We start from the raw sequence: 26,834 nt of genomic DNA, 5'->3' as shown, positions 1-26,834 counted from the left end.
GGATCAAAGCTTGGTCAGACTGACAGATAGAAAAGGTCTGTGTTGGTTTTTGCTGTCTTTTTAGAGTATCCCACATGTTTTCAATAGGGGCTAGAAGTGAGTTGACATGTAAATAAAATGACTTGACTCACCAACCAAAGCTTCACTTGTATGTCTGTGCAACACATTGTGACTCTGCACTTACAGCTATGTGTACAGCACAGATCCTGCAGTCAGGTGAGGCAGTATCTGGGTGAGGGTGGAAACACAGTAAACCGGTTTTATTGTCATGATCAGTGATTGGCACTAAAAGAAAAATATATGGAGACAATGGGACACACATTAGTTGTCTGCTCATTATGTGGGACACACTGTTGCTTTACACATTATTGTGAGGTTATTTTAGATTTAGAGCACAGAAATCTCATTCACTTCTAACAGAACATTACCAGTTTTCCAATGAAGGCAGCCTTCATTTTCATAATGTTAGGTAATATTACAAATCAAGGTAAGGTAATATTACAAATCCAAAAAAATCCTTCCACTGAGATGTGCATGTGCAAGAACATTTAACACTGCTTGTTTGTCATAGCCTATTCAGCAAACTTCTGAAATATTAATGGACTCACGTCAAACAATATAATGAACATTGGAAGCATCTTGTTTGCAAAAATGTAAACATTTTTTGATGCTTCTGATTTGCACAAATGAACCAAAGTGCAGAGCAACAGATGAATTAAGCAGCTGTATTATAACAAACAGATGGCCCAATGTCAGTTTTTGTTGTTTATGTCATGGCATGTTTGGAAGTCATTTTTTTTCACCACTGCATTTGACATGAACTCTAATCAAACAAATGTTTGTTTTACTACTAAAGTCTGATGTGAGCAATAACAAAGCATGAGTCAAATACAGCTTTATGAGAATGAGTTCTTTAAAAAATAAGTTTCATTTGTGAGCCACACAATACTAACACTGGTTAGATTGGGATCTTTATTTCACTGGTCTTTCAGATTGTGTCTGGCATTATCCTACTAATACAGCGGTTAAGTTCCTGCAGGGATTTTCCATATTTCTTCAATCCTTTCTCCCTGTTAAAGCCCCTTAAAATACCACAAAACATGCTCCCTTTTTCATTTGGTAACTGTGGTTGAAAATACTGACCAAAAACAGGTTAGGCTACTAACTCTATATGGCTAAGCCTTAATTGTTCCTCAGGAGTTTGGCAAGTTTGTTTCCTGTTGACCTTTTAACTTGAACATGGACTTTGGACACCATGGCTTTTTCCTGTAGGAGGAAGACAGGTTAAAGGTTAAAGAAAGTCGCCTCATGGATTATTGGGATTATAAATGAACCTAACATTCATCATTCATGTCTCGATGCTGTACGTACCAAGTCCATGTTCATGTGTGTATTGTTTGAATGAATGGTCCTTGTAGTGGTCTGCCAGTCTATGGGGGAGAGTTAAGCTATTACCTCAATCTAAGGAAATCCTTACATTGTGCCTTGTGACAAAGGGTGAGAGGTTAGGTATCCTAAAAATAGAAGGAAGGAACAAATGACAAGTCTGTCTATGCCCAAGGCAAGAACTATTGAGATTTTAGTTGGCCAGGTAAGAGGCCTAAAGGAAACTGTGCCTGCTCTCTATATACTGTAAATGTTAATGTACAGAGGGCTTTTAGATATAGTCCTTACTTTGTAATACTTACACATATTGGTAGTTATGCTGTAGACACTACATGCCATTCTTCAAGTAACATTCTTCAAGTGTCGTATGTTATATTACTCCTTTTTAATAAGTCACCATTTATAAAGGATTTGTACATTGTAATTAATGACTTTATTCATGGTTAATAACTCCTGTACTACTGCTTTATATATCAGTTAAGCTATAAATAACAAGAGGCTTTGGGGTTGCTGGATTGTGAAAAATCCCTTTACCTGGTGTTTATCCTCCTTGAGCAGGAAACTTGATTTATCTTAGGTCATCAGGTAAACTCTCTAATTGACCACTCACCTTCTGGTAAAACCTGAGATAAAATCAATTTATTAACAACCTATTAACATTTATTACTGTGGCCTTAATGGCTTATTAGAACGTGTGAAACATTTAATAGATTTATAACTGCGTTATTACCAAACAGAAAGGATAAACACCAGCCAGAGGGAATTTTCACAACCAGGCAACTCAAAAGTTTCTATTATTAATGTTTTATAACTGATCTATAAACCATTAGTAAATGATTTATTAATAGTCATAAGGTACAACTTTTAAACTCTTTTTATAATGGGTGCTTTATTAAAAAATGGTACCTACCAATTGTATCGACTTGCTGCCCTGTTTGCATCACCGCCAGTCCAATTATCAATCAACCAACCAGAGTATATGGAAAGTTGGATTTATTCCACAAATTTAAAAATGAAGCATACAAGTTGACAAATTGCTTTATTTCTTGTGAAAGAATCTTCGGAAAACTCACTAAATGTAATTTCTGAAAACAATTTTAAAGCTTTAAACCTGTCGCTGTGACCTCATTGGGTTAAAAACCAAAGAGGAACCCTGTAACTGGTCATTATGAATCACCCTTCATTTGTTTGCCGTCTAATCACCTGATTTATGGAGCGCTGTGGTCTACCCACCTCCCACCCTATCAGGTAGTTGGCTGCTTGCTGCAGTGGCTCTGAGGCTCAGGGCTACTGTCTTGTCAGTCACTCTCTCTATCTCACTGAGTGCCTCTAGTTGACCTTCCTCTCAGCGCTCACAGGCCCAGGCCTAAATAATAAATGCGTAGCCTGGAGAGAGACGAGTGTGTGTGAACAACGTAACTCACCTGGGAAGTTAACGAAAGGTAATGAGAGCGATCTTGCTGACCGAGGTTGCCAGGGTTAGTACTTGAACTGAAACATGTCACATACTAGCTATTTAAACGCTTTTCCACAACATCCCTCTCTGTCTTTCCCTGTGTGTATACCGATGCAGCAATGTGCGTCAGGCTGCAGGGTGTCAATCATTAATGAAAAGTGTCCCACTATCTCAGGTTTCCTTAGGGAGAGGAGTGGGAGAGGAGGGAGTAGGGGGAAGGACCTCAGGGGTTAAAGATAACAACAGGATTAGGAGAGCAGCGTGCGTACATTATACTGTAACACAGCACTTTTTTTTTTTATCCCTGCCTTTTTTTTCTTCTCTCTCCCCACCCACAGTTGCAGACAGAAGACAGTCGTTGAGGAACAAATCATTGAAACCTTCGGACCCAGCTTGCTTCTTCTGAAGACTTGCCAAAAAGTGCACAACAACGGCAAGTTCACTCAACATCAAGGGATATTTGAATCCTGTCACTGTCTGCACTAACTAAAGTAGGCCTTGTGGGAAACCTGCTAATGCCCCTTTATATTGTCATTGCTTAAACTTTCCAGTTCTTCCTACCTTGTGGATTTGTCATTCACTGCGACCATATTCTCACTATGGATTCTGAAAGACTTGCCCCTCTGTTGGATCCACGTCTTGGACACAGTCACCACCACCACTTCGGATTAGAAGCTCAGGTGGAGCATTTAACCTTGGGAGTAGTTTGACTCTGCCTTTCTAGTACTATCTTTTCTCTCTCTGTCTCTCTTTCCCCCAGTGCATCATTGGCCAGTTGATATGGATGGGAGGACAGACAGTTGGTTACAATCCACAGCTTGGATGTTTTGGACATCTTTCTCTCGCCTTTTTTCCATGGCACCATAAAAGTTATCATCTGAAAGATGGGAAAGAGACATTGCAACTATTCTACATGTTGCTTACTTCTCAAGTCATGGAGATATCTGCCACCTGATCGTACAACATAAGTTGTGTAATTTTCTTTTTGTTTTTCATGAAAAGATATTAGTACAGATAAACTGCAGCATCTTTTTTTGCTCTACCACAGACCCTAACGTAGGCCTGTTTGGCCTTACAGAAGGACCTCTTTCAGAGGCACAAAAAATATGAGAAATTTGGAAACCTGAAACTTTTATATTTAATATCCTCATGGACTAAGAGAAACAAACAGGAATAAAGAAGCAAAGCCACCTTGACAGTTCATAGTGTTGGGGTGGCATGGCAGCGGATCACGGTGAGCTGCTGGCTGAGATGGCCACGATCGGGCGTCTGAGTGCCACTGAACGCCTGAAGCATGCCCAGAAGCGTCGTGCTCAGCAGCTGAAGACCTGGGCGCAGATGGAGAAGGATGCAGCACGAGGGTCAAGGGCCAAAGCAGATAAGAAGAAGGCGCGCACCACCAAAATTAAATTTTCAAACGCCATCACCCTGCTAGATGCAGCTGCACGCAATGACCTGGAGGAGGGTTGGTAGAAACACAAACCCACTCAGAAAGAAAAGTCATGTTAGAGAGCCTCAAATTGTATGTACTGAAGACCTTTAACACTACTCTTTATTAAATTAGAAGTAAATCAGTGAAGCATAAGTATTTTAGGGAACTCGACAGGATGACATGTAATTTCAGACTGTTCTATACAAGACTAAGACCAGGGTCTTCCCACCTAAAACCATCAAAATCCCATAATGTGAAAGCAGCCCCACTCTAAAAGTCAGGGGATACAATGACCTCTGCATTTGGCTTCTTGGTGTTGTAATGATTTGCTGTTGGCCTTTCTTGAGACATAAGCACTTATCAGCCGGTGGCAAAACACACGATTCAAAGGAAGTGGTAAATGCATAATTTATACAGGATACGTCACACTTTATTGTAATAGTCAAGGCATTTTGTTTTCAATGGCGTTATTGTCATCTGCAGGATCAAGGCTAATTATAGTGGCAAAGCTTTGAAGTTCATTGTTAAACTACACACAGACACGCACATGCCGACTGGGTATCATTTCTTATCTATTAAGGGAAGACAGATATGTGCCAGGTGTTATAATGTTTATGTGGAAAGGACTCTGCTGAGGTGTGTGTGTGTGTGTGTGTGTGTGCTCTTCTAGTGAGGGAGCTGCTTAACAGTGGCATCAGCCCAGATCTGGTCAACGAGGATGGACTGACAGCCCTACATCAGGTACACACACACCTAGTTGTGGGATTCGCCAGTGCAGTGACATGATCCTTCACCGGCTTCCCCTCTGCAGACACTGCCAGTAGTGTTCACTGGAAAGCACAACCAAGCCAGTGATGTGGTGATAGGGAATCAAGTCCCAGTTAACGTTTGCCACCTGTGTCCCACCTAAGTATTCCTTTACATTCATCTAGCACCTCACTTAAAGCACACCAGAAAAACTCTCAAACTCCAACATGTGGTAATAATCTTGTAATCTCTTCAGATAGCTGGGATGAGTTTATCTACACAGTTTTACACTAACACTTTGTAACTGCCCTTAACAGGGCAGGTCACCTTTTGTGCAGCGTGTGTGTTTATGTCGTGTGCAGTCACAGCTCTCAGCTCACTAAGTACTGTTTGCCTTTATTTTGTCTGAAGCTTAACTTATCTTAAGTTAGTTTACATGAACACACTGTTTCATTCCCACCATTTTAGTTTGAGGGCCAGTGTTTTGAAGAGTGAGGGCAAATTGCTTAGACTTACATTCCTTTCCTGAACAGTTAGATTTAGAAGAAACCATCATAAGATGTTTTTTGTATGTTGGGACCTTGAAACACACAAATCTAAAGCTACGTACACACCTTTACAATTCAAATGGGCACTTCCTTCCTGTTTTGCTCTGTATGTTGTTTATTTCCCTTTATAATTTAACACACACGCATGTTACTATAAATTCATGAGAGGGGTATTTGTGAGCACAGAGAACTCTTTATAAAAGCAGTTGACTCTGCTCTTCCCCTTGGAAATCTTGGTGAAGGCAGGGCCATGCATGCAAATGTTTTCTATAACACGAGCCAGTGTATTAGTTGCCATAAATAATCATGCATAGATTTATCAATTTCTCGTTGTGCTTGTTTGCTTACAGAATGTTTTCTTATTTTTTTTGCATGTTTGTCACACTTAAATGTTTCAGATCATCAAACTAATTTAAATATTAGTCAAAGATAACACAAGTAAACACAAAATGCAGTTTTTAAATGAAGGTTGTTATTATTAAGGGAAAACAAAATCCAAATATATGCCCTCCCTTCTCAGTGCTGCATTGATGACTTTGTGGAGATAGTGCAGTGCCTGCTGGATGCTGGTGCCTGTGTGAATGCCTGTGACAGTGAGCTGTGGACACCGCTGCATGCTGCTGCCACCTGTGGACACACTGGACTAGTGCAGCTCCTGATTCAGACGTGAGTATTCCCATGATTTATCCATCATTTCTACCATAGAAAGTTTTTCCTGTCATAACAGTAAAAAATCAAAATGTAATTCATAAGCTGATATATTGTGGACTGTATTAGGATAAATGTTGCTTTATCCTTACATTTATGCAGAATTGATATTATTTTTTAGACCAAAGCCTTCTTGGAGAGAGTACCTAGTTTACATAAACAATGCAAATATGGCTACAGCTTGACTCTCAAAACACTCTGCAGGTGTATGAACATTCTTGAGTGGCCGAGTACAGCAGGGTGTATCACTATTTAGTACTCTAATCCAAATGTCTTTGCACATATATGTGTGTGTGTGTGTGTGTGTGTGTGTGTGTGTTTGTGCACGCATGCTTTAGAGGGGCTGACCTGCTGGCTGTCAATGCGGATGGCAACATGCCCTATGACCTTTGTGAGGATGAGGCCACCCTTGAGCTGCTGGAGATGGTTATGGCTGAACAGGGTCAGTAAGCTGAATCAAATCAAATCTGTTATTGAATTGTCACACATCTCCCTCATTTGTCTGTCACATTTGAAATCAAGTGGCACTCAATGTCCCAGTCCCAAACCAAAATTAAAACAAATGTCTTTAACCGCTGTACGCTGCGACTGTTAGTGTCTGTGTGCTAACTGGTATCATTGGTTCTGTCCCCGTGTGTGTGTGTGTGTGTGTGTGTGTGTAGGGATAACTCAGGACCGTATAGATGAATGTCGAGGGGCTAAAGAGGCAGCCATGCTGGCTGACATTCAGGCTCTGGTTCAGAACGGAGCAGACTTAAACGCTCAGGACAATAATGGAGCAACACTGGTGAGACAAGAGGGACATGTACTGTATAGATAAAGAAAATCAAAGATAAAAGTTATAGGCCAGGGGTTTTAACTATATTTGTGATCCCAGGGTACATTCACAGTTATAGGAAATGTAGAAAATGTTTTGAATAACCAACCAAAATCACAAAGCTCTGCCAAGAAACTAGTGTTTCCCTAGGTCAACACTTAAATGATTAATGTTGAATGTCTCTCCCAGCTCCATATAGCGTCTGCTAACGGCTACATGTCTGTGGCGGAACTGTTGCTAGAGCACAGGGCTCAGGTGGAGGGGAAGGACTCTGATGGCTGGACGCCGCTACATGCCGCCTCCTGCTGGGGACAAGTAAGTGCTGCATACAAACCAAAACATAAGAACCTTTTGGCTTTTCTTAAATGACCCATTAATAGTGTTGTTTGTATTTGTTCCATAGATCCAAATGGTGGAACTGTTGGTGGCCCATGGAGCCAGTTTAAACACCAAGTCTGTCCTGGAGGAGACTCCTCTGGGTAAGACCAGAAAGCCTTTTTGGTCCTGTAATTGACTCAAACAAAAAATGTAAATGACAGTACCTTGACCCTTTTTTAATGATGTAATGCTAATTCCCTGCTCAGAGTGTAATAACAGCATCTGTTAAAAGAGGAACTAATTATCCTGACCCATTTCTTAAATGTTTCTCAATGATAGCTCTCTTGTTAGCATCTTTTCTTTCATACCTTCCAGTCGCTTAACCTTTGCTGTTGCTGCCTTTTCAGATGTGTGTATGGATGAAGAGGTCAGAGCAAAACTGATAGACTTAAAGCACAAACACGATGCTATCATGAAGAGCCAGGACCGGCAGAAGGGCACACTGCAAAGACGAGCCTCTAGTACTGGCAGCAGAGGGTGAGAGGGGACATGAGGCCAGGATAAAGAGAGCTCGGGGGAACCAGAAGGTGAAAAACGTTCATGTAAAGTTGGAGCAGCTTAGTACTTTACTGTTCCCCTCTCTCATTTGTCTACAGTAAGGTGGTACGTCGTGTCAGTGTGAACGAGCGCTCCAGTCTGTACCGGCGGGAGCACCACAAAGAGGCCATGGTGTGGCAGGAGCGCGGCGGACAGCCAGAGCCACAGGACGACGATGAGGACAGACAAACGGACAATGAGCTGCATCAGCATGCCACCATGGTGAGTGAGCTCAGTGTCGTGGCCTTTTTAAAAGAAAATGTCTCATTATTACTGTTTTTTTGTCACATTTTCAAAGAGTTGAAGCAGATTAAACAAACATGTTCATTAATGCTCCTATTTTGTTTCAGGTTGCTGGTGGTGGAGCCACGTCACGTTTAGAAGAACTGGAGGCTGCTGACAGGAAAATTGTGTCCAGCCTAGGTAATGGAGGGACCTCTGTTTCTCTGGCCTCCTCTGTACCTGGAGAGCTGTGGAGTGGTGGAGGTCGCATGGATCGCAGCGCCTCCTACCAGCTCAGCCCTGCATCTGGAGCCGGGTTAGGGTCTGCAGAGGGCGAGGGGGCGGACAGTATGACTCGGGAGAAATCGCACCACACCCTGGCTGACCTGAAACGCCAGCGGGCAGCTGCCAAGCTCAATAAGTACCCAGCACCTCCACCACCCCTGCCCTCTTCCTTAGAGGAGGAGCCTTCTGTGGCAGCAGCCGAGGCGACAACCACGCAGGCCCAGCCAGAGCTCCAAATGACCCCCAACGCAGAGGAGGTGGCCTACACGAGCCAGGTGTACTTCACCCCAGCCAGTGGAGATCCTCCGCTGCTGAAACTCAGAGCCCCTGAGGAGGACCAGTCTAACAATAAGGAGCCTTGCTGTGGACTCATGTAGACAGCCTGACACACACACACACACACACACACACACACACACACACACACACACATACACACTGCCTACAGAGTGGAGAAGCTGGGCATGTTACACTCCAAAGTGGCAAAAACCTTTCAAAACAGACATGCTTGAAATTAATCACTGAAGACTGTAAGTTAAAGCCACATGCCAATGAGGGTTTACACTGAAGGTCCTAGCATTCCCTGTTGCTTCTTCTTATTTAGGAGCTGCACGACCTGTTGGACGTCAGGTGTCTATTTAGTGACTCAGAGGAGAATTACAGATTCCGGTATTGCAATCACAAGCAAAGATTTACTTTGCTCAGTGTTTATTCATTACTTTACTCATCCTCAACTACTGCAGAATTACATTTCATTGAAAAGCCTTAGAATCATGTATAAGTTGAATTATCCATGTAAAGCTGAATGAAATTTAATTGAGAGCTCAAGATGATTTGTTTAAAATGAAGAATGAGGTTATAGTTCTGTTTTCTTTACTGAGTGCTATGACGGGTATGTGATCCACATTTGCATAGATTAACATTATAAGCAAGATGTTTTTTGCGGTAAGGAGATTTCTTGGTCATGATAGTTTCAGTATACGGTATAGCTATTCTGAATTTAAATTTACACACAGGTGTAAACAAGGACTGTTTCCTTGCTTGATTTTTTTTTTTTCTTGGACTGAAAATATACTGACATTTACTTTTGTTACTTTTCCAGTGCACAAAAAGCCTACATTTATTTGTAATGCTGCAATTTGTAAATTGTTTGTCTCTAAAAGAATGTGAGCTAATCGTTATTTAAATTAGTGGATAATTTACTCAGCCCATCATTATCACTTCTAGATTTCTATTTTTCTACCCTCTAAATGGAATCACATTATTTATTCTATCTGATACTGAATACGGCCTACAGTGTACAGTTCTTGTACCATTTTTTGAAAAAAAGATAAAAGTATGAAGGCAAGATATTTATCAAAGAGATATAGTTTTATTGTCAAACCAAGTAAACGATGATATGATGGTGATATGATTATTTGTCAAAGGTTGGTGCCTTCTTTAGGTGGCAGATTTGATATAGGTTTGCAATGCTTGCACAAAGTCCCACATGTAAATTTGGTGAGCAGTGGGATAAAATGATTATCAGATATGGACTCCAACTTGATGTGCTGTCAATGCACTCTAATTTCTGTTTTGCATTTCAGTTTTGTTAGTGATTTTTACTGAGCCCTGTTAGAAAAACTAAATATAAAAATGTTTTCACAAATGATTTTGTATTTTTTTTTTTTATGCAAGTGGTCTTATTTAATGGATCTGGGCATTATGACTGTTTATGCCTCTAGGTATTTTTTAAAGGTAGGGAATCAGAAAAACATGTAAAGAAACATCTCGTTGCAACTTATGGGGGGCTTTTTATACATTAGACTTGTGTTGGAAGCCACTTTAGGGTCAAATAATGGCCTTATGGTTAGAGAAGGAGACAAGATACCGACCTTTTATCCCTGAAGTCGAGGATGTCTTCCCCTTGTGGTAAAATTGAGCAGTTGCACATTTTACACACTTCCCCACTGCCTTTTCTCTTCTTGTTACATTATGCGGTCACTCACTTTCAGCACATCTCGAATGTCACAGCCCGTTCTGATCCATCTGTAAGGGCAGACATGATACACGTGGTAAACACTCCAGTACACTCAAGTTGTAAAAGTATTACATGTAGATAAAACTGTATGTGCCCTTTACTCTAACATTACAGGTTGCAGCCTTATCTTTGAAAACGTGTTCTAGTGGTTTTCCTTTAAGACTACAAGAATTTCAGCTTTACCCTCAAACACGCACATACACACACACAGATTTTAATACTGTCCAGGACACGTTGTTTGTGGTCTTGGTATCAGCTGTGCACGGTGTGTGTTTAAAAAGGGAACCTGGTTCAGGATTGGTCCTGTAAATATTCAAATCCTCATATTTAAGTCATTAGAGAGCTGTTTTAAAGTATTATCTATTATGCGATGTTGATCAGTCTTTTAAAATTACGTGTAGGCTAAATGGAACAGACTGTGTCGTGTGATGCTGCCAAAATATGCACTGCATGACACACGAAAGTCACCAGGGCATCACATGCTTGTATGTGAACAGTTTTAGTTTGGGATATCAAATGTCTTTCCCAAGCCCGTTCCAAGACATCTGGGGGGTTTCTCTGTCTCACACTCGGTCCTTCTCACACTCAGACAGCTTATTCTGTGACTCTCTTTCCTGCCTTAACAAAAGACAGGTAAAGGAAGATTTTTGCATATCAGCGACTGCCTCCTTTGAAATCCTGCCCTCTCGTTACCAACTTGTTCCTTTGTTAACTCAATAGGTGGCTCTTCGAGAGCAAAGGGCAGAGGCTGGTGTGACGTCATTTTACACCAACACTGTGTCATGTTATGTTCTCCGTGGTTTAATAAAGACCTGAGAGGTGCTGTGAACCACATAACAGGCTGGGAAATGCAGAGATGGCCTGTGATTAACTGCTGATCTCTGACTGCCAGAAAACCTTCATGCCAAAACTGTTTCTCAGTCTGTTTCCCCTTACTGTACCTTAACCTGAACCTGCCTTAACCCCAACCACAAAGGGAAACTCTACACAAGACACTTCAAGGGCTCTTTCTTTAAAATCTCCTTGTTCATAATGCAGGGCACATGACTGATTACAGGATCCCTGACAAAACATGCTGCCCCATGATCCCTTGCAAGACCAACACAACACACCCAAGCAGTGTTGTAAGATACACACCCTTATGTCACAGTGGCAATCACAGAGCCCTAAATGTAAAGCTCCTCAGTGTTCATGTTCATGAGACATTCAGTTACTCCAAGACAATTTGATCCTTTTGCTGTACCAATCAGCTATTTCAAGAAATGCTAATGTTGCTCCATGTCTGCTGGATGTGTTAATGAGCACCTAACAAGTTAGCCAAATCAACTTCGTTAAATGATATGTCAATTTTGTGTTTAGCTTGTTCCATTGCACTTTAGTGGTCAAAAAATCAGTTATTACTGCTTTAATGTAGAAGTGAATTTTAAAAATGTGTTAACAATGGCTTGTCTTTCTCAGAGCGTTTTCAAGTAATTTAAAAGTTAGCACTTGGACGTGTTCTGGGATGAATTTACACCAGACTGAATAATATCTAATATCTCACTAATTTCTCATTTCGTAAAAACTGCAATGTCCCGTTTAACTTCACCTCTTTCATTCATCACAAGGTGGACAAACACGAATTAACATGAATGCTAATGTTGGTCCTTGTCTGCTGAATGTGTAAATTAGCCACTGTTCACCATTTCAACTTTCTAAATTGTTACCATGTTGTGTTTGGCTGCCTCCAAGTGGCCAAAAAAATAACAATTTACGAGTTGAAGTTTTGAATGCAGCAGTGGTTTTATATAGTTGTATTGGTACGTTTACTTTAGCTGATGAAATACTTATCAATACTTCTTCCTCCACTGCAAAACACTTAAATGACAGTTCATAATACTCAATTAGGCTAGTCTGTTACTCCTAAAAGTTGCCTCTTAAACTTTAAAGCGTTTCAAATAAAGATTTTTTCTTTACCCATTGCTGCCCTTGAGATAACGTTTTCCCGACAGCACGCGAAGGCGTCATTTGGCACACCGAAAGCAGAGACGAAGTCTTTGAAGAATCCTAATCCAGCCAATCATGAGTAGGAGCGAGCGAAGGCGTGGCGGTCGGCTGGGAATATGAACGGCAAGAGGCTCGACTGTCAGTTGGAGCTCAGAGCTGCTGGAGGGAAAGTGACTCCGACCCCGCTACTCTGCCGAACAACTGGTAACAGTTGATACCCTTTATCTGCTCATGTACAGTTACAGATACGGATTAATGTTCATTCTTGATATTTCTTAATCTTCTTTTATGTTTCAGATATCAGTCCAGTGTGTGACATCGGCGGAAAACGGCGTGCGCGTGACATAAATAGACATGTCCCAGCAGGCAGTGAACGGGGGTCTGTGCCGGGGCAAGGTGCTGACTTTGGACAACATGAACCCCAATGTGAGGCGGGTCGAATACGCGGTCCGTGGTCCTATAGTCCAGCGGGCGATGCAGATAGAGAAGGAGCTGAAAGAGGTAAAGTCAAGTGTGGGGCTGCAATGCGCGCGCGCCTCCGTGCACGCGGGCCTGAGCAAAGTTTGATAATGCACGAGGAAAAAGAGAAAACGCTTAATATTACAGTAATGCTGAAGAGACACTCAGTAGGGATTTAGGCGAAGGCTGTTTTTATTTAGTTAAATCACGTGGCATCAATGTTCCTACAAACAGTTGACGTTTTAATGTGACACATCACATTTTGGAATTATTGTTTTTATTGCTGGAATTTGACTTAAGCCAAGAGCCAGGTACTAGTAATTTTGTCTAAAGCTGATGATATTATCTTTTTTTCAAATACCTTTTGGAAATTCGCTTTTTCTTAAAAACAATGCAGTTCCAAAAAATATTAAAAGTGCCTCTCAGTGGTAAAAATATTATTTCCCTGCTCTGTTTCCTGGAGATATGGTAAGAAATTAAAGAGTGAGGAAAGAGAAGTAGGTACCCCAGATGAATAAGATGCTTGCCTTGGACAATTTTTGCTGACAGGCTGAGAGAGTGGAGGCAGGATGTAGACAGTAGGTCAGTTTTTTTTAAAAGTTCCTGCATGACAGCAGTGGTGGGCCTGTTATGTTCTGCTTCTGCACTGCTGTGCATAACAAGTCATATTATTCTGCTCTGGTAATATTGATCCCCCATGCTTTCCTAAGGAATGGCAAGCAAGTTGAACAGGAGTCTTAATGCAACCCTCTCTGCAGTTATGTCGTATTCAGAAGACATGTAATGAGCTGGAATGGACAGGTCTAGCTGGCTTTGAGTACATTTCACTCTGCTCTAGCCTGAGGTGGCCGCAGGATCCAGAGTGGAGGATGTGTATATATCGTGGAGTGTTATTATGTAAGATGAGAGGGTACATTCTCTGTCCTCTTTTGTCTCTCTGGGTTTGCCCAACTCCCTCCTCCCCACAGGGGAGAGAGTTCATTGGACGAAGTCGCAGCTGTGAGGCCCAGCAGCGTCAGAAGCCTTTATCTGCAAGGAGGTTCATTACAAGCAGCCCCAGTTTTGCCGAATGTGCTACAGTTTTTGGTAGTCCACTTGTTTTTCCTCCTCTTATAAAAAGAAAACCAAAAACAAACCTTATGCTCAATGTTTGACTGGAATAAGTAGAATAACTAGACACGAACATAGTTTAGACAGGCCTGTTTTCTACATAAATAGCGTATTAGGTCAACACGAGTTGCCTTTTAATAGGGTGTTGACAAGTGTTTTTTTCCCCTGAGAGAACAGAAGTGTGTGCTGAAAAGCAAAGTTTCCTCTTTCCCCGTTTACTTTCACCTGTTAAGCGGCGCCACTTGTGTAAATGCAGATATGAGTGGAAACAATCTGAAATGGGAAATCCAAGAATTCTCTGAGGGGTCAGGAGGGTTCTCATCACTGCAGTTGACCAGTTATCTGTGAGAGTGCTTCCTGTCAGATCTGTGACTGGAACACTTTTACTGACGGCTCAGCAGGTTTTATGCAAGTGTGTGTGTGTATTTGTGCATGCGTGTGCTGGTATGGTGATGACCCTTATAAATCCTTACCCAGACATCTGGCACGACAGTGCCTGCACTGCAGTAAGCTAATTCAGGCTTGGGTCTCAGCTGCTAGCAAGTCTGCATTGTCTGTGACAATGGAGTGGCGATAATAGGCAATAGTTTGTTACATCACAGAAAAGATCCACCTGGTGTTTTTTTTTTTTTTTTCATACATTTCTTCTATTCTGAGTAAATTGGGAGGGTTACTTTCATCTCAACTGGCATCTTGTTAGAAATAGTATTGAGTTAGATAAATCACGTGAGCAAAGCAGCAGTGGTTATTCATCAATTTGCATTAGATAGAGCAGTTCCAATTATTCTAGCATGACTGAACACTGTTAGAGGGATGGCAGTTTCAGATTATATCATAAGACTAAGTGAAATGTGAATTCAGGCCAGGCTCTATTCAGCCTGGTGACCCACGGGGTTTCTTGGCCTGGTTCACTGGTCCGACCCGTGTAATCAGTGCCTGGTGCTGAGTGAGCAGGAGAACGCAGTGCTGAGCCGGGGGAACCGACTGGCTCCTCTCATTCCCAGAGAACAGCAGCCTCTTTGTTGCTCAAGAACGAGGCATGGACGAGGACTAAAAAGGGAACGTGCTGCGTCCAGTTACTTGGATTTCAAACAAGCTCATATCTGAACCTTGTAGGCCTTGCTCTTGCGGTCATGCAAGGACATAGAAATGATACAATTGACTTAGTCAAAAGGAAAGTTCTCCCTGTGCCCTTGGAGGCCTTTTGTATTGTATCATGTAGAACATGCTGAATCATGTCAACAGCATGCGTTTTGAATATATCATATAACATATTGCATTGTAGTGCATGAGAGTGTAATTGTCCTACGTTCACAGTACTCGGGTTATGTAGAGTACTGTGGGAAAGAGAGAGACCAATAAAACTAATATTCTGTACATGTCTGTACCTGAACTGTAAATGAGAGGCCAGATTTGGTTGTGTTTAGTTGAGTCAGGCATTTCACTACTTCTCTACAGCAAGAGAAGCAACTGGCTAGAGGTAGAGCTGTGTAATGACTAACTTTTATCATTTTTCTTCTTTGAGTAGAATTTTATGACAATATGATTGTGCTGTGCAAGCGTGTTTATAACAATAAGATACAATAATAATGTACAATAAGTACATTTTTATTCTAAAACTAAAGATATGCATTTTTAAACATTTCAAATAATGTTATTGGACAGTTTTTGTTTTGTTTAACATTGTATTTCACATCAGCATTCGTTTAATGATGTGATTTTTTAATACACAAACCATAAAGCCAAAAAATCCTCATGATTATCACAATATCTCTTTAAACCTTATTGCTGAGCCCTTGTGTGAAGTAACAGGGTACACCTATTGTCACATCACCTCATCTGATAAACAGCAACAGCTGCAGCATGTTTCGACTTGCAGGCACCAAACCAGGACCAATTAGGTCAAAGAGATGAAGATGAATATTGAGTTGGTAAAAGGAGCAAATGGTTTAGATGAGGAGAGAAATTAAATGGAAAATGACTCAAGCTCGTCATGCGATTGGATTAAGCCAGCAATTCTCGACTAAGTCCACAACCAGAAACAGGTTTTTTTGTGTCTCTGTGAGCCCCAGCAGCAGTGTCATGCCTGCCCAGGCCAGCACTTCACAAGCCAAGCCAGACTCGTTGCCATGGTAAAACAAAAGGGTACTAATGAGAGAAGATGCATGTGTGAGATGAATACAAGTGTCTCTGGTTTGATTTACATGCAGAGCCACCAGGTGGTCACAACGCAGATGAGTGGGACGTGTGATGTAGTTATTAATCCTCTATCTCTGAAAGATTTTATTTTCCCACCACCGAAGACCTGTGAGGGACAATTTGAGGTTTTACTAATGCAAAGTGTTCCGTATCGTCATGACCTTTTTTAATATGTGAAAGAATGCCTGAGGCCTGATAAACATCAATTTTGTAACCGGATGTTAGTCATGTAAACTGGCTGTGCAGGAAATACATACATGCAGCACATGAATGAAGCAGGCAAAAGAATGGAAGCCTAACTTTTCTCACTGTAGAGAGTCTCGTGTGTCTCCTTCCCTCTTACTCCTTGTTACGGGTCCAGACACATCCTGGTTGTTGCTGTTGCTACATGTAAGAGATAACAGGTCACCAGATTCTCACTTCTTTCCACTGTATTTTCTAGCACTTCTACACCTTTTTTTTTTAATTTTTGCTCAGACTTAACTTCTCTGTCTTTATCTTTCCAGGGAGTCAAGAAACCCTTCACAGAGGTCATCAAGGCTAACATAGGCGACGCCCACGCTATGGGTCAGAAACCAATCACATTTCTCAGACAGGTAGGAACACTTTGTACGGTTTTGCCTAAAGTCATTTGAGTGCTTGTGTTTAATAAGCAGGGAGTACTCATTATAAGTGCACATGAAACTTTGCTTACTACATTCATACATGTGTCAGGATGCCTGTTAATGTCAGATATGTTGTGTTTTTTTTTTTGTCCTCCTCTCTCAGGTCTTGGCTCTGTGTTCTTACCCTGAACTCCTGGAAGACAACAAGTTTCCAGAGGATGCAAAGAAAAGAGCACGGCGTATTCTCGAGGCCTGCGGAGGCCACAGTATAGGTCGGACCCCCCCCCCCGCTGCCGCCACCAACCACATTTACATCCCCTCCTACACACACGTCACTAGCATCCACCTCCATTTGCCTACCCATTAATAATTTATTTGCACGGTCAAGACGAGTCTACACTATTTAAACATCAACTGAACAATGTAGTATGTTCTGTTTGAATCAAAGTTCATTTTAATGTGTTCAAGGGGCCTACAGTGCGAGCCAGGGCATTGAGTGCATTCGTCAGGATGTGTCGCGCTACATAGAGAAGAGAGATGGTGGAATCCCGTCTAACCCTGACAACATCTACCTCTCCACTGGGGCCAGCGATGCTATTGTGGTATGGGTTACACTTTTTATTGTCTCTTCTCCAGAAAAGTGCTGACAAACTGTAGGTCAGGCCTCAAGTTGATATGTTGCGTTAATCCAGCACAAGTGACATACTTTTGGTATAATTGGCCTATGAATCTGTTCTTTATTCAACTTCTGTTAATTATATACTCCGCCGTACTTTGCACATGTGTGGCTTTACTCCACCCACAGACCTTTGTCACTGTCAATGCAGCTTTCTCCAGTTTTATGCAACCTAATCAGGCTACCAAATGACCTTAAGATACACTCAGCTACTGCATTACAAGAGATCTACTGTTGCTTGTCGTGTTAAACTGTCATTTTTGGCACACCATGTAGGTGTTTGTTTAGTCTGCTGTCATAAAGTAGATCTGCTCTGCACTCTTTGAGAACCTTTTACATTTTATTATGTGGCTGCCTGGGTGCCAAATCACCAGACCTGATTGGTTGTACATCTACCTTCCTTTATTAGATACTGTAAATGCTTTTCTGACACTGAAAGCAAAATCCTGCCAGTCTATATACAGTACATTCTTCCAAATACCATCTAATATTCCTCCTTTCTCCACTTTCATCCTTTCGTCTGCTCTCCTCCTCCTAATCCCAGACCATGCTGAAGTTGCTGGTGTGTGGCGAGGGTCGCAACCGTACAGGAGTGATGATCTCCATCCCTCAGTACCCTCTGTACTCGGCCGCCCTGGCAGACCTGGGTGCCGTGCAGATCAGTTACTACCTGGACGAGGACAAGTGTTGGAGTCTGGATGTTGCAGAGCTCAAGAGAGCCCTCAATGCAGCCAGGCAGCACTGCAATCCCCGTGTCCTCTGCATCATCAACCCTGGAAACCCCACCGGTATGTCTGGTGATGGTAGTTTCATTACAGTTGCTGTAAATTTGCACACCTGAATTACATCAAGCTCTGGTTGTTTTGTGTGATAGGTCAGGTCCAGAGCAGACAGTGCATTGAAGATGTGATCCGATTTGCTAAAGAGGAGCATCTCTTCCTCATGGCTGATGAAGTAATACACCAGTGTCATTTCCTCAATTCAGGAGTCTTTCACTCCCAGTTTCTTCTGTCTTAAAGAACAAAACTAGTGATGCCAAAACAAGTGTTTTGTTTTTGCAAAGGCTGCCCACCTGCTTTTACATCACTATTTGGGATGCAACCAGAATTATAATTTCAAGTTTCAACCCATACACAGAGCAGCGCAACTATCTGTCCCCCTCATGCATTTACACTGATAAAATATTATCAAAAATAACAATAACAGGAATTTACCTATCTGTCATCCTTGTTGATGTTGAATACATTTCAAATTGACAACTGATTTCCAAAATATTTAATAAAATTCCTTTTTTGAAAATGGTAACATACTCTCATACAACATACTTTCATTCATTACATGTACATAAGTTAAATACAGTATATCATTTACTATCTGCACATTTGCTCTTCATGGCAACTCTTGTAGATATACATATGCACATTTCAGTTCATTCTTTTGTATACAGATTTAGTTTTAGAATTTTTTTATGGATATTGATGTATTTTTAATAAGGCCTTGTGTATTTAAGCTGTTTTCCCATTTTCCCAGGTCTACCAGGATAATGTGTATGCAGAGGGCTGTAAGTTTCACTCCTTTAAGAAGGTGTTGTTTGAGATGGGACCAGAATACTACAATGCAGTGGAGATGGCCTCCTTCCACTCCACTTCCAAATGCTACATGGGAGAGTGAGTAGCTAGACACACACAGACTAGACTTGTGTATGAAACATACATCAGGTTTTCTTATATATTTACACTTACAAATTACCTTAGTTGACGTGTCCATCACCTGTACTAAGAGTATACTTTGTTTGAGTTACTCCCTTTCTCTATTTGCTTTTGGTAGGTGTGGATTCCGTGGAGGCTACATGGAGGTGATTAACATGGACCCCGAGGTGAAGGCCCAACTGACTAAACTGGTGTCGGTGCGTCTGTGCCCGCCTGTCCCCGGACAGGCTCTCCTGGGCCTGGTGGTCAACCCCCCGCAGCCTGAGGAGCCCTCCTACACCACGTTTATGAAGGTGTGAAAAAAAACTCGCACACACCTGCTAGCACACATCCTGGCAATGCCTTGAGTATATGCAAACACAGAATTTACTTAAGTAAATACTTGTAAATTCCATGCCGTTTATCCAAGCACATAAAGCCTGTACTGAATGTACTCACGTGGCACTCAGTCGGTTGTGAATAATCAGCTTTTGAGCTTTGCAAAGAGGTTCATATGTATTGTTCATGCTGTTGTAATGTTGGAAGCCTGTGTTAGTTGGAAGAGGTAAGTGGAAACATTGTGTGGTCAAGGAAGATATTAGGTTGATGCTCTTTAGTGTGTCCATGGGTAATATGAGTCTCCAGCAGCAAAAGATTTGTAGTTGTGTTTGTAGCTGCAGTGCACCTGACCTTGTACGAGCATCCTAGTCAACCAAACAGAAGCCAAATAAAAATGTTCTAACCCAATCAAACATCTTGTCTCGAGTCATCGTGTATTATATTTGGTGTACTACTCCCTCCCACCTTCAGAGGGCGTAGCTTACGCTGAAACAAGGACATAAAAAGCACTTTGTTCAGCATCATTGCAGGCTTATTGACAGATTGTGGTAGGTGGCAGGCTGCATGTTGTCGTGCCTCCATTGGCCACATGGAGGCCAAAGGACTAACAAATGCTGGGTTTGATTCAGGGGTCCCCATCTAAACCAGATACAAGGCTTCTCCAAAAGCAGCCTTCGTTTTCCAAAAAAGCACCCAGTATGTGTTTGCACCCGTGTGTTTCGCAGTTATTTGGTTCAGTGTGTGTTTTGTCCTGGCCAAAAAATAAAAATAATAAATAAATAAATAAATATATATATATATATATATATATATATATATATATATATATATATATATATATATATATATATATTTAAAAAACCAATTTACCACTGATATTTGCACTTTGTTGGCTCTTGGCAACTGCCTGCTGATAAACTAGCAGCATCTGACATTAAAGACTTATAATATACAGTATACTTATATATTTTTGTGGGTTTGAATTCATGTGACCTTTCACCCCCTGACAGCTTTAACTTTTTCCCTTCAGGAGCGGACAGCAGTGCTTTCAGCTTTAGCAGAGAAGGCCAGGCTAACAGAGCAGGTCTTCAACGCGGTACCCGGTATCACCTGTAACCCTGTGCAGGGAGCCATGTACACCTTCCCCCGCATCACTCTGCCTCAGAAGGCCATCGACAAGGCAAAGGTCTGCACTGCACGCATACACACCATATCTCACTGATGAGCATCACCCCGATTTACTCGTCTGTGTGGATGTGTTCAAATGTGTGTGTTACCATCCACAGGAGGAGGGCCAGGTACCAGACATGGTCTACTGTATGAGGCTGCTGGAGGAGGAGGGTATCTGCCTGGTGCCAGGTAGTGGCTTTGGCCAGAGAGAAGGAACCTTCCACTTCAGGTTAGTACGGCTGAACTGGCAGCCTCATTGCCATCTCTGTACTGTCCTGGGTATTTAACTGTTCTTCCTCAACTTCATGATGTAAAACAAGAACCTATAGCAAGCATGTTGTGATTAGCTATTAGTCATGTTATGGGTTTTTCTGTGCTAAAATCAGAACAATCAGTTAATCAAGTTAATATTCAAAGTTTTTTTGTCATCAGTCATTTGGATCAAAATAATGAATGGTAATCTGTGTCTCAAAGCATAATACTGCTTCTGCTTTAACTACACCCAGTAACCCACGTGCCTCTGCTGATGTTGTCTTCTGTCCAGGATGACCATCTTGCCTCCCACTGACAAGCTGAAGGTCATGCTGCAGAAGATTCGCGAGTTCCACCTGCGGTTCACGCAGGAGTTTTCATAATGATCCCCCACATTTCAAATGCATCTCAAGAACCAACTCATTCAGTGCCAGTATCTTCAAGTGCCTTTGTGTGAAGGAGGCAGCGATCTCACAGTCACCTCCTGCAATACACATCTCTTGCCTCAAGACTATTCTCACTAGATCAGATTTTTAAGATTTTCACTGTTTTGCGTCAGTGAACAACCTTGAACATTTCCTCGTTTAGACAGCTAGTGAAAGGTAGTCCTGCTCATGTGTATGTACAGCATGTGACGATGTATTGATTTAAATTACAAGATGCATTTTGTAAATGTTCAAAAAGATGTTTTAGTGCTGATTGTATGTTATCTAAGATATTTCAGAAGCTGCTACAGGGGCATCTCTCTCCTGCAAACACCTATACAGCCAAATTAGTCTGAAGTATCAATTTAATAATAGTAGTGATTAACCCGATTAACCGTAGAGCCATTAGTATTACTCATGTTTAAACTGTTCTTAAATGTGATTAAAAACACTTGTTTTCTGAATGTATGCAATGCCAGCATTTAAATTGACATTTTCCAGCTTGATCTGTATTGATTTACAGTAAAAAGAGTCACATTTAAGTGCTGGCCCACAAAGCCGCCATCATTTTTAAGTTTTATTTAAAAAGACTTAAACCTTCAACAGTGCTTACATGCTTTTAGAAACAGAAGAAAGTGGAATCTCTTGGAATGAACAGAAACTAAAAAGATGATTGAACATTATAATCATCACAGCAACTCAGTAACTCCACTGCGTTCCCTTCACGTTCCCAGAGGCCTCAGCGTCCTCTAAGACTCTGCCCGAGCACGGTAAGAGTTCTTAGCTACTTGTCGAGGGAGATATTTTCAAAGTTCGTCTCTCTTCTGTGATAGCTTTGTGGCGTGCTTTTCCAAGAACTTGCTGAGCCCGTCTACTGTTCTGTCTCCACCTTCGAATTTGATGGGGCTCTGCTTGCTGTTGCTTGGGGCAAAGTATATTGTAGGGAAACCTTCCATTTTGTAGCTCTCATTTGGCACATCGTTTGCTGTGGCGTCCATCTTGGCGATCACCAGGTTCTTCTCCCCCTTGTACTTCTTGCCCAGTGCCAAATAATCGGGCTCCATTTTCTTACAGTGGCCACACCAGGGAGCATAAAACTCGATCAGGACATCCTTCTGGGTATCCATGACTATTTCATCAAAGGTCTTTCCTACCACAACCTTAACTGGTCCTTTGTTGTTCTTTGGCACTGGCTGGGACTTGATGATGGGTTTGAGCTTTCCTGGGGACAGGAGAAAGAAACTCAGAACAAGTGTGATTTCACTTTCAGTGTGAATTGTTTAAATGGAGCACAAAATGATTCACTACTAACATGTTTTTGTAGATTTTCCTTCACCATTTACTTTGACTGCAATTCAAGGTGTTGGTCAATGCTAGACTTGAATGTCTTTTAGGTCATATTGTATAAATATAATTATAAATGATTCAGATACAATTTAGTTATTTATGCACAGTACATGTATTGATGCAAGATTATTGCAGCTAATCAAATACAGGAGCTGCAAGGTGTTGCGTTGCCATCACAAGTTGGAATATTAATCTATAACTACTATAAAATTCAGTTCTCTTCTGAACTGGAAATGATATTAATTCGACACTTTCAAAAGTGACACTTGGCTTTCATTAACACAGTGCAAGTTACTGAAGAAAAACTGCATGTGCCTCACATTGCTAAAATCAGACTTGTTCTATATGATCCATCCTTCAAAAGTCACTTAATTTTAGTATAAAAACTCAACACTCACCTTTCTTGAAAGCCATAACAAAGTCTCTCAGCACCTCAGAGTCAAACTCCTCTGGCTCCATGGCAAACTTTTTGCCTCCATCTGCCAGAATTCCCACATTCACTTCCTCTCCACTCTCGCTCAGGCCCAGGCTCTTCAGCTCTTCTGCAAAGTCCTCCTCATCAGCGATGGCAAATGCATACTCTGGGAAGTCCTTGGCCACCTCAAGCACCTTGGACCTCCAGAACTGCGTAGCTAGAAAAATAAACAAACAAACAAACAAGGTAAGAGGTTTGTTACTGCATTGTAAATTAATTGTTCACGGTAGTTGCTGGTGTCAACAGATTAGTCCTAAATATAAGCATTAAGATTAAAAAAAAAAAAAAAAAAAAAAAGACATTCCCCTAGATACCAGGCCACATAGACAGCATTACATACAACAAAAAGCAGAACTAAACTCATTAAAGAACAGTCAGATTTATTACACCAGCACTCATAAGACCATCACTGGCTGTTTAGCAAGATCCCAGGTCAAACCTATAAACCTAGATATGAGAAACTCACCTTTCCTGTAGTCAAAGCTGAAGTCAACTCCATAGTACACAACCACCAGGGGTCGTCTGGCGTAGCGCTTGGCATCATTGCTTGGTTTTCTGTGGCCCACCAGAGGAATCACATGCTTTTTGAAGAACTCCTGCACTTCTGACACCGATGTAGAGTCCTATGTGATAAATAAATGAATGTGTCTTGAGGTCAAATGTGACTTGCCAGATATCAGTAAATACAGACTCTTTTTTAGAGATGGATAATGCAGCACTTAAACTTCTAAAGTGCTTGTCAGGTGAAAGCCCTTCTTGCTAATCTAGTCTATTTTTACACTGATACTAGAACTGAAAGAAAGCGCAGGCATTTATGATTCAGAGTTTCATACCCCCCCCGTGAAACAAATTCAAATCACAACTAGTATTAAAAAAAAAAAGATAAAACAGACGGTACCTTGACTGCGAGTGTGTGTGACGTTGGCTCGTACTTGGAGCGGAACTTTTCAGGGTGAACGATGACAATCTGACCGGGCGAAGCTTTGAGCAGTTTGATCACTTCAGAGCTGAAGGAGTGCCGGAAGGTGAAGTCTTCCCTCAGTGCATTACCTGCCAGACAGACAGCAATGAGAGAACTATCCACGTCCATTTGAAGAACAAGAAAGAGTTTAGGACTGTCTGTGCGCTCACTACGCAGAGATATTAGAACTCTGACACTGTGATAGATTACCCATCTCAAGCCAAATTTCCTTATATAGCACACACAGGCATGAAGTGAAAAATAACTGCAGTTATTAGTTTCGTGTCATTGTTAGTGACATTATTGGTCAGTTGCTCTGAACACATCTCCAGCTCGTGGTACTTACAAGCCTCAATGTAGATCTGATAACCTGCGTCCTGTTCACTGGAGAACACACCGACTATGACAGCATCGTCGCCATCCTTGATGAGCTCCTGTACCTGTTTTACTGCCTGGACCTGCTTGGAGGGAGGCCCTGCCTGCTCACCCATGTAGTCAACAATGCCTACAGGGAAAGTGGAAACTGGATCAATTGTGATGGCTGAACAAAAATAGAATGTCTGCATACAGGCCTGCATACATAGAAAACAGCAAGGATAGACCTGAAAGACCTGTATTAGTGTCCATAGTATAAGTGACCTACCGTGCTGCTCTCTGGGTCCATTGTAGTCGAACACCTTGCCTTTCCTGAAGATCTTGAGGGTGGGATAGCCTGTAACTTCAAAACGTGAGGCGATCTCACTCTCCACAGTGCCGTCCACCTTGGCCAGAGGAATGGGAGGAGAGCGCTGGCTCAACTCCTTGGCTGCTTTCTCGTACTCTGGAGCCAAACGCTTACAGTGTCCGCACCTGAAGGTCAGTTATAACAGGCAAATAATGAGCAACGTTTAATTAGTCTTAACAGCTGCTATTAAAAAGTCCAACTATCATTCCAATGGATGCCAGTCTGTCACTTCTAAGACAACAAAACGTTTTCAGTAGCAATTAAACCATCTGTATTTTATAATTGAAGTCTCCTGACTGACCATGGAGCGTAGAACTCCACCAGGATGATGTCCGCGTTGTTAACGGTCTCATCAAAGTTGTCCTTGGTCAGCACCAGCGTCGCCTCAGGAGGGGGCTTCCAATCTGGTTTAGCCACCTCTTTCACCCGGGCCACAATAGCTGCAACACACAGGCATTCACCATATCACTGCCAACTCTTTTCAAAAAGGAGGTCAGGTTTGCTTTGAGAGGCTGTGATGATGCTTAAATGAATGAAATGTTCCTACCCTTCTCTGTCCTTTCTCCATCATAGTCCACAGGTTCCCCATTTTTCAGGATCTTGATGGTGGGATAACCGGACACTTCAAACTTGTTCGCTAACTCAGTGGCTACTGTTGCGTCCACTTTGGCCACAGGTATAGGAGGGTCGTTCTCCTTGAGAGTCTGAGCAATTTTTTCATACTCTGGGGCAAACTGTTTGCAGTGGCCACACCTAAAAAGGGCAAACAAAGAATACAGAAATATTTCAAATGTTTGCAGGGATATGGAAAGTAAGAGGCATGCTGTAAATCTTTGTGACTGGGGAATGGCCTGGAGAAAAAGTGAAAACAGGTAAAGCAAATTTCACAAGCTGAGGAGTAACAAACGTACCATGGGGCATAAAACTCAACCAGAACTGTGTCTTTGCCCTGCATGAAAGGGTCAAAGTTGCTGTCGGTGAGAACCAGCACTCCGTTATCTTCTTTCACCTCTGTGTCGTCATCATCATCCTCCTCCTCATCATCATCACTGTCCTCTTCATCAGTCTCCTCCTTCTCCTCTGTAACATCTAACAGCAAAAAAGAAAAAAGACAAGCTAATTCCAGAGGGAGTACAAGTTCAGACAGTGTGGTTCTGCCATCAAAATGCTGCTTGTTTTAAGATTTAGGAGACAGAGGCAAGTAGTAAGTGATAGTAACATACACCCTGTTTGTAACTGAGGGGGATACCTGTGCTGCACACTAACAATGTGACGTTATAACAGAAACGGGACAAACTGAATAAAGATTTTGGATATGCCTAACGTTAGTGTAAACATTCACAACCCAGGTAACTACATATTTGTATGTGTGTGGCAGTCCTGTTGACATTAGCTGACCTGTCCTGTTAGCTAGCGTGCAAACAGAACTAGCTAAATGTACAGTAACTTAGCTAGCTAGTTTGCATAACAGTAACTTGCCGGAAACACACACCAGCTGCGACATTGCTTTACATAAATAACTCGTTCAGTTATGACAAACACATAAGGTTGTTAAATGGCTCAGACTTACCATCTTCACATCTGATAACAGTTGCAAAATGTGCAACGCCGAGCAAAACAATCAGCAGCAGAGCAACCTTCTTCATTGTCCACAGATGATGCGGCCCGGTGTTAACGACGTGCTTCTCCGAACTAGCCGGCTAATTAACTTAGCTAATAATGCTGATGAATGTCATCAAAACACTGTCGGCTGCACAGACCACCTGTCCGGATCAATACTGACGTGTGGCTGTAGACGCCTTTGGCTCGTGGGTTCATACAAACGAATCACTTCGGAAATCAGGCACGCCGCCTCATCCGTCTGGAACTTGTCTGACTTGCC

The 26,834-nt window shown here is 41.8% G+C and overlaps 3 protein-coding genes and 2 long non-coding RNA genes across 7 annotated transcripts; 2 read left to right on the top strand and 3 right to left on the bottom strand.

The window, feature by feature from the left end:
- Window positions 1-234: 234 nt before the first annotated feature.
- LOC122866910 lies at window positions 235-12,630 on the bottom strand. Of its 2 annotated transcripts, XR_006375825.1 has the most exons (4): window positions 12,493-12,630; window positions 10,391-10,544; window positions 1,372-1,430; window positions 235-1,266 (listed from the first exon to the last, which is right to left on the bottom strand). It is a non-coding gene; the product is annotated as an uncharacterized LOC122866910 (long non-coding RNA). The 2 variants fall into 2 exon arrangements; XR_006375826.1 differs by lacking the exons at window positions 235-1,266; window positions 1,372-1,430 and adding an exon at window positions 6,149-6,284.
- Window positions 3,348-4,172, bottom strand: LOC122866911. The gene is made up of 2 exons (XR_006375827.1): window positions 4,034-4,172; window positions 3,348-3,719 (listed from the first exon to the last, which is right to left on the bottom strand). It is a non-coding gene; the product is annotated as an uncharacterized LOC122866911 (long non-coding RNA).
- Window positions 4,061-10,167, top strand: ppp1r16a (protein phosphatase 1, regulatory subunit 16A). The gene is made up of 10 exons (XM_044177140.1): window positions 4,061-4,307; window positions 4,945-5,015; window positions 6,090-6,235; window positions 6,616-6,719; window positions 6,940-7,064; window positions 7,284-7,409; window positions 7,498-7,573; window positions 7,820-7,949; window positions 8,069-8,231; window positions 8,360-10,167. The coding sequence occupies exons 1-10, from the start codon at window positions 4,061-4,063 to the stop codon at window positions 8,891-8,893; spliced, it is 1,722 nt and encodes a 573-aa protein (XP_044033075.1). The 3' UTR covers window positions 8,894-10,167.
- si:ch211-217a12.1 (alanine aminotransferase 2-like) lies at window positions 12,597-21,909 on the top strand. The gene is made up of 12 exons (XM_044177150.1): window positions 12,597-12,726; window positions 12,820-13,023; window positions 16,797-16,886; window positions 17,059-17,167; window positions 17,364-17,497; window positions 18,116-18,359; window positions 18,446-18,525; window positions 19,102-19,238; window positions 19,399-19,573; window positions 20,629-20,784; window positions 20,885-20,997; window positions 21,313-21,909. The coding sequence occupies exons 2-12, from the start codon at window positions 12,877-12,879 to the stop codon at window positions 21,401-21,403; spliced, it is 1,476 nt and encodes a 491-aa protein (XP_044033085.1). The 5' UTR covers window positions 12,597-12,726; window positions 12,820-12,876; the 3' UTR covers window positions 21,404-21,909.
- Window positions 21,910-21,982: 73 nt separating this feature from the next.
- On the bottom strand, window positions 21,983-26,829 carry pdia4 (protein disulfide isomerase family A, member 4). Of its 2 annotated transcripts, XM_044177139.1 has the most exons (10): window positions 26,523-26,827; window positions 25,864-26,041; window positions 25,500-25,705; window positions 25,254-25,392; window positions 24,872-25,077; window positions 24,575-24,733; window positions 24,166-24,317; window positions 23,734-23,890; window positions 23,191-23,424; window positions 21,983-22,667 (listed from the first exon to the last, which is right to left on the bottom strand). In XM_044177139.1, exons 1-10 carry the CDS (start codon window positions 26,596-26,598, stop codon window positions 22,252-22,254), a joined length of 1,923 nt encoding a protein of 640 aa, XP_044033074.1. In that variant the 5' UTR covers window positions 26,599-26,827; the 3' UTR covers window positions 21,983-22,251. The 2 variants fall into 2 exon arrangements, with proteins under 2 accessions (XP_044033074.1, XP_044033073.1); XM_044177138.1 differs by having other exon boundaries at window positions 24,575-25,077; window positions 26,523-26,829.
- Window positions 26,830-26,834: the final 5 nt, after the last annotated feature.

The sequence above is a fragment of the Siniperca chuatsi genome, linkage group LG19, assembly GCF_020085105.1.
Source record: "Siniperca chuatsi isolate FFG_IHB_CAS linkage group LG19, ASM2008510v1, whole genome shotgun sequence".
NCBI lineage: Eukaryota > Metazoa > Chordata > Actinopteri > Centrarchiformes > Sinipercidae > Siniperca > Siniperca chuatsi.
This window is presented reverse-complemented; position numbering and strand designations above follow the sequence as displayed.

Excerpts from the sequence above, each read along its gene's own strand:
- ppp1r16a (XM_044177140.1), top strand. The coding sequence starts at position 4,061 with ATGGCAGCGGATCACGGTGAGCTGCTGGCTGAGATGGCCACGATCGGG. Across the intron at positions 6,720-6,939 it reads GATGGTTATGGCTGAACAGG|GGATAACTCAGGACCGTATA; the intron begins GTCAGTAAGCTG and ends GTGTGTGTGTAG. Across the intron at positions 7,410-7,497 it reads CCGCCTCCTGCTGGGGACAA|ATCCAAATGGTGGAACTGTT; the intron begins GTAAGTGCTGCA and ends TTTGTTCCATAG.
- pdia4 (XM_044177138.1), bottom strand. The coding sequence starts at position 26,598 with ATGAAGAAGGTTGCTCTGCTGCTGATTGTTTTGCTCGGCGTTGCACAT. Across the intron at positions 26,042-26,522 it reads TGTTATCAGATGTGAAGATG|ATGTTACAGAGGAGAAGGAG; the intron begins GTAAGTCTGAGC and ends TTTTGCTGTTAG. Across the intron at positions 23,425-23,733 it reads CAGCTTTGACTACAGGAAAG|CTACGCAGTTCTGGAGGTCC; the intron begins GTGAGTTTCTCA and ends TTATTTTTCTAG.
- si:ch211-217a12.1 (XM_044177150.1), top strand. The coding sequence starts at position 12,877 with ATGTCCCAGCAGGCAGTGAACGGGGGTCTGTGCCGGGGCAAGGTGCTG. Across the intron at positions 18,360-18,445 it reads CAACCCTGGAAACCCCACCG|GTCAGGTCCAGAGCAGACAG; the intron begins GTATGTCTGGTG and ends TTTGTGTGATAG. Across the intron at positions 18,526-19,101 it reads TCTTCCTCATGGCTGATGAA|GTCTACCAGGATAATGTGTA; the intron begins GTAATACACCAG and ends CCATTTTCCCAG.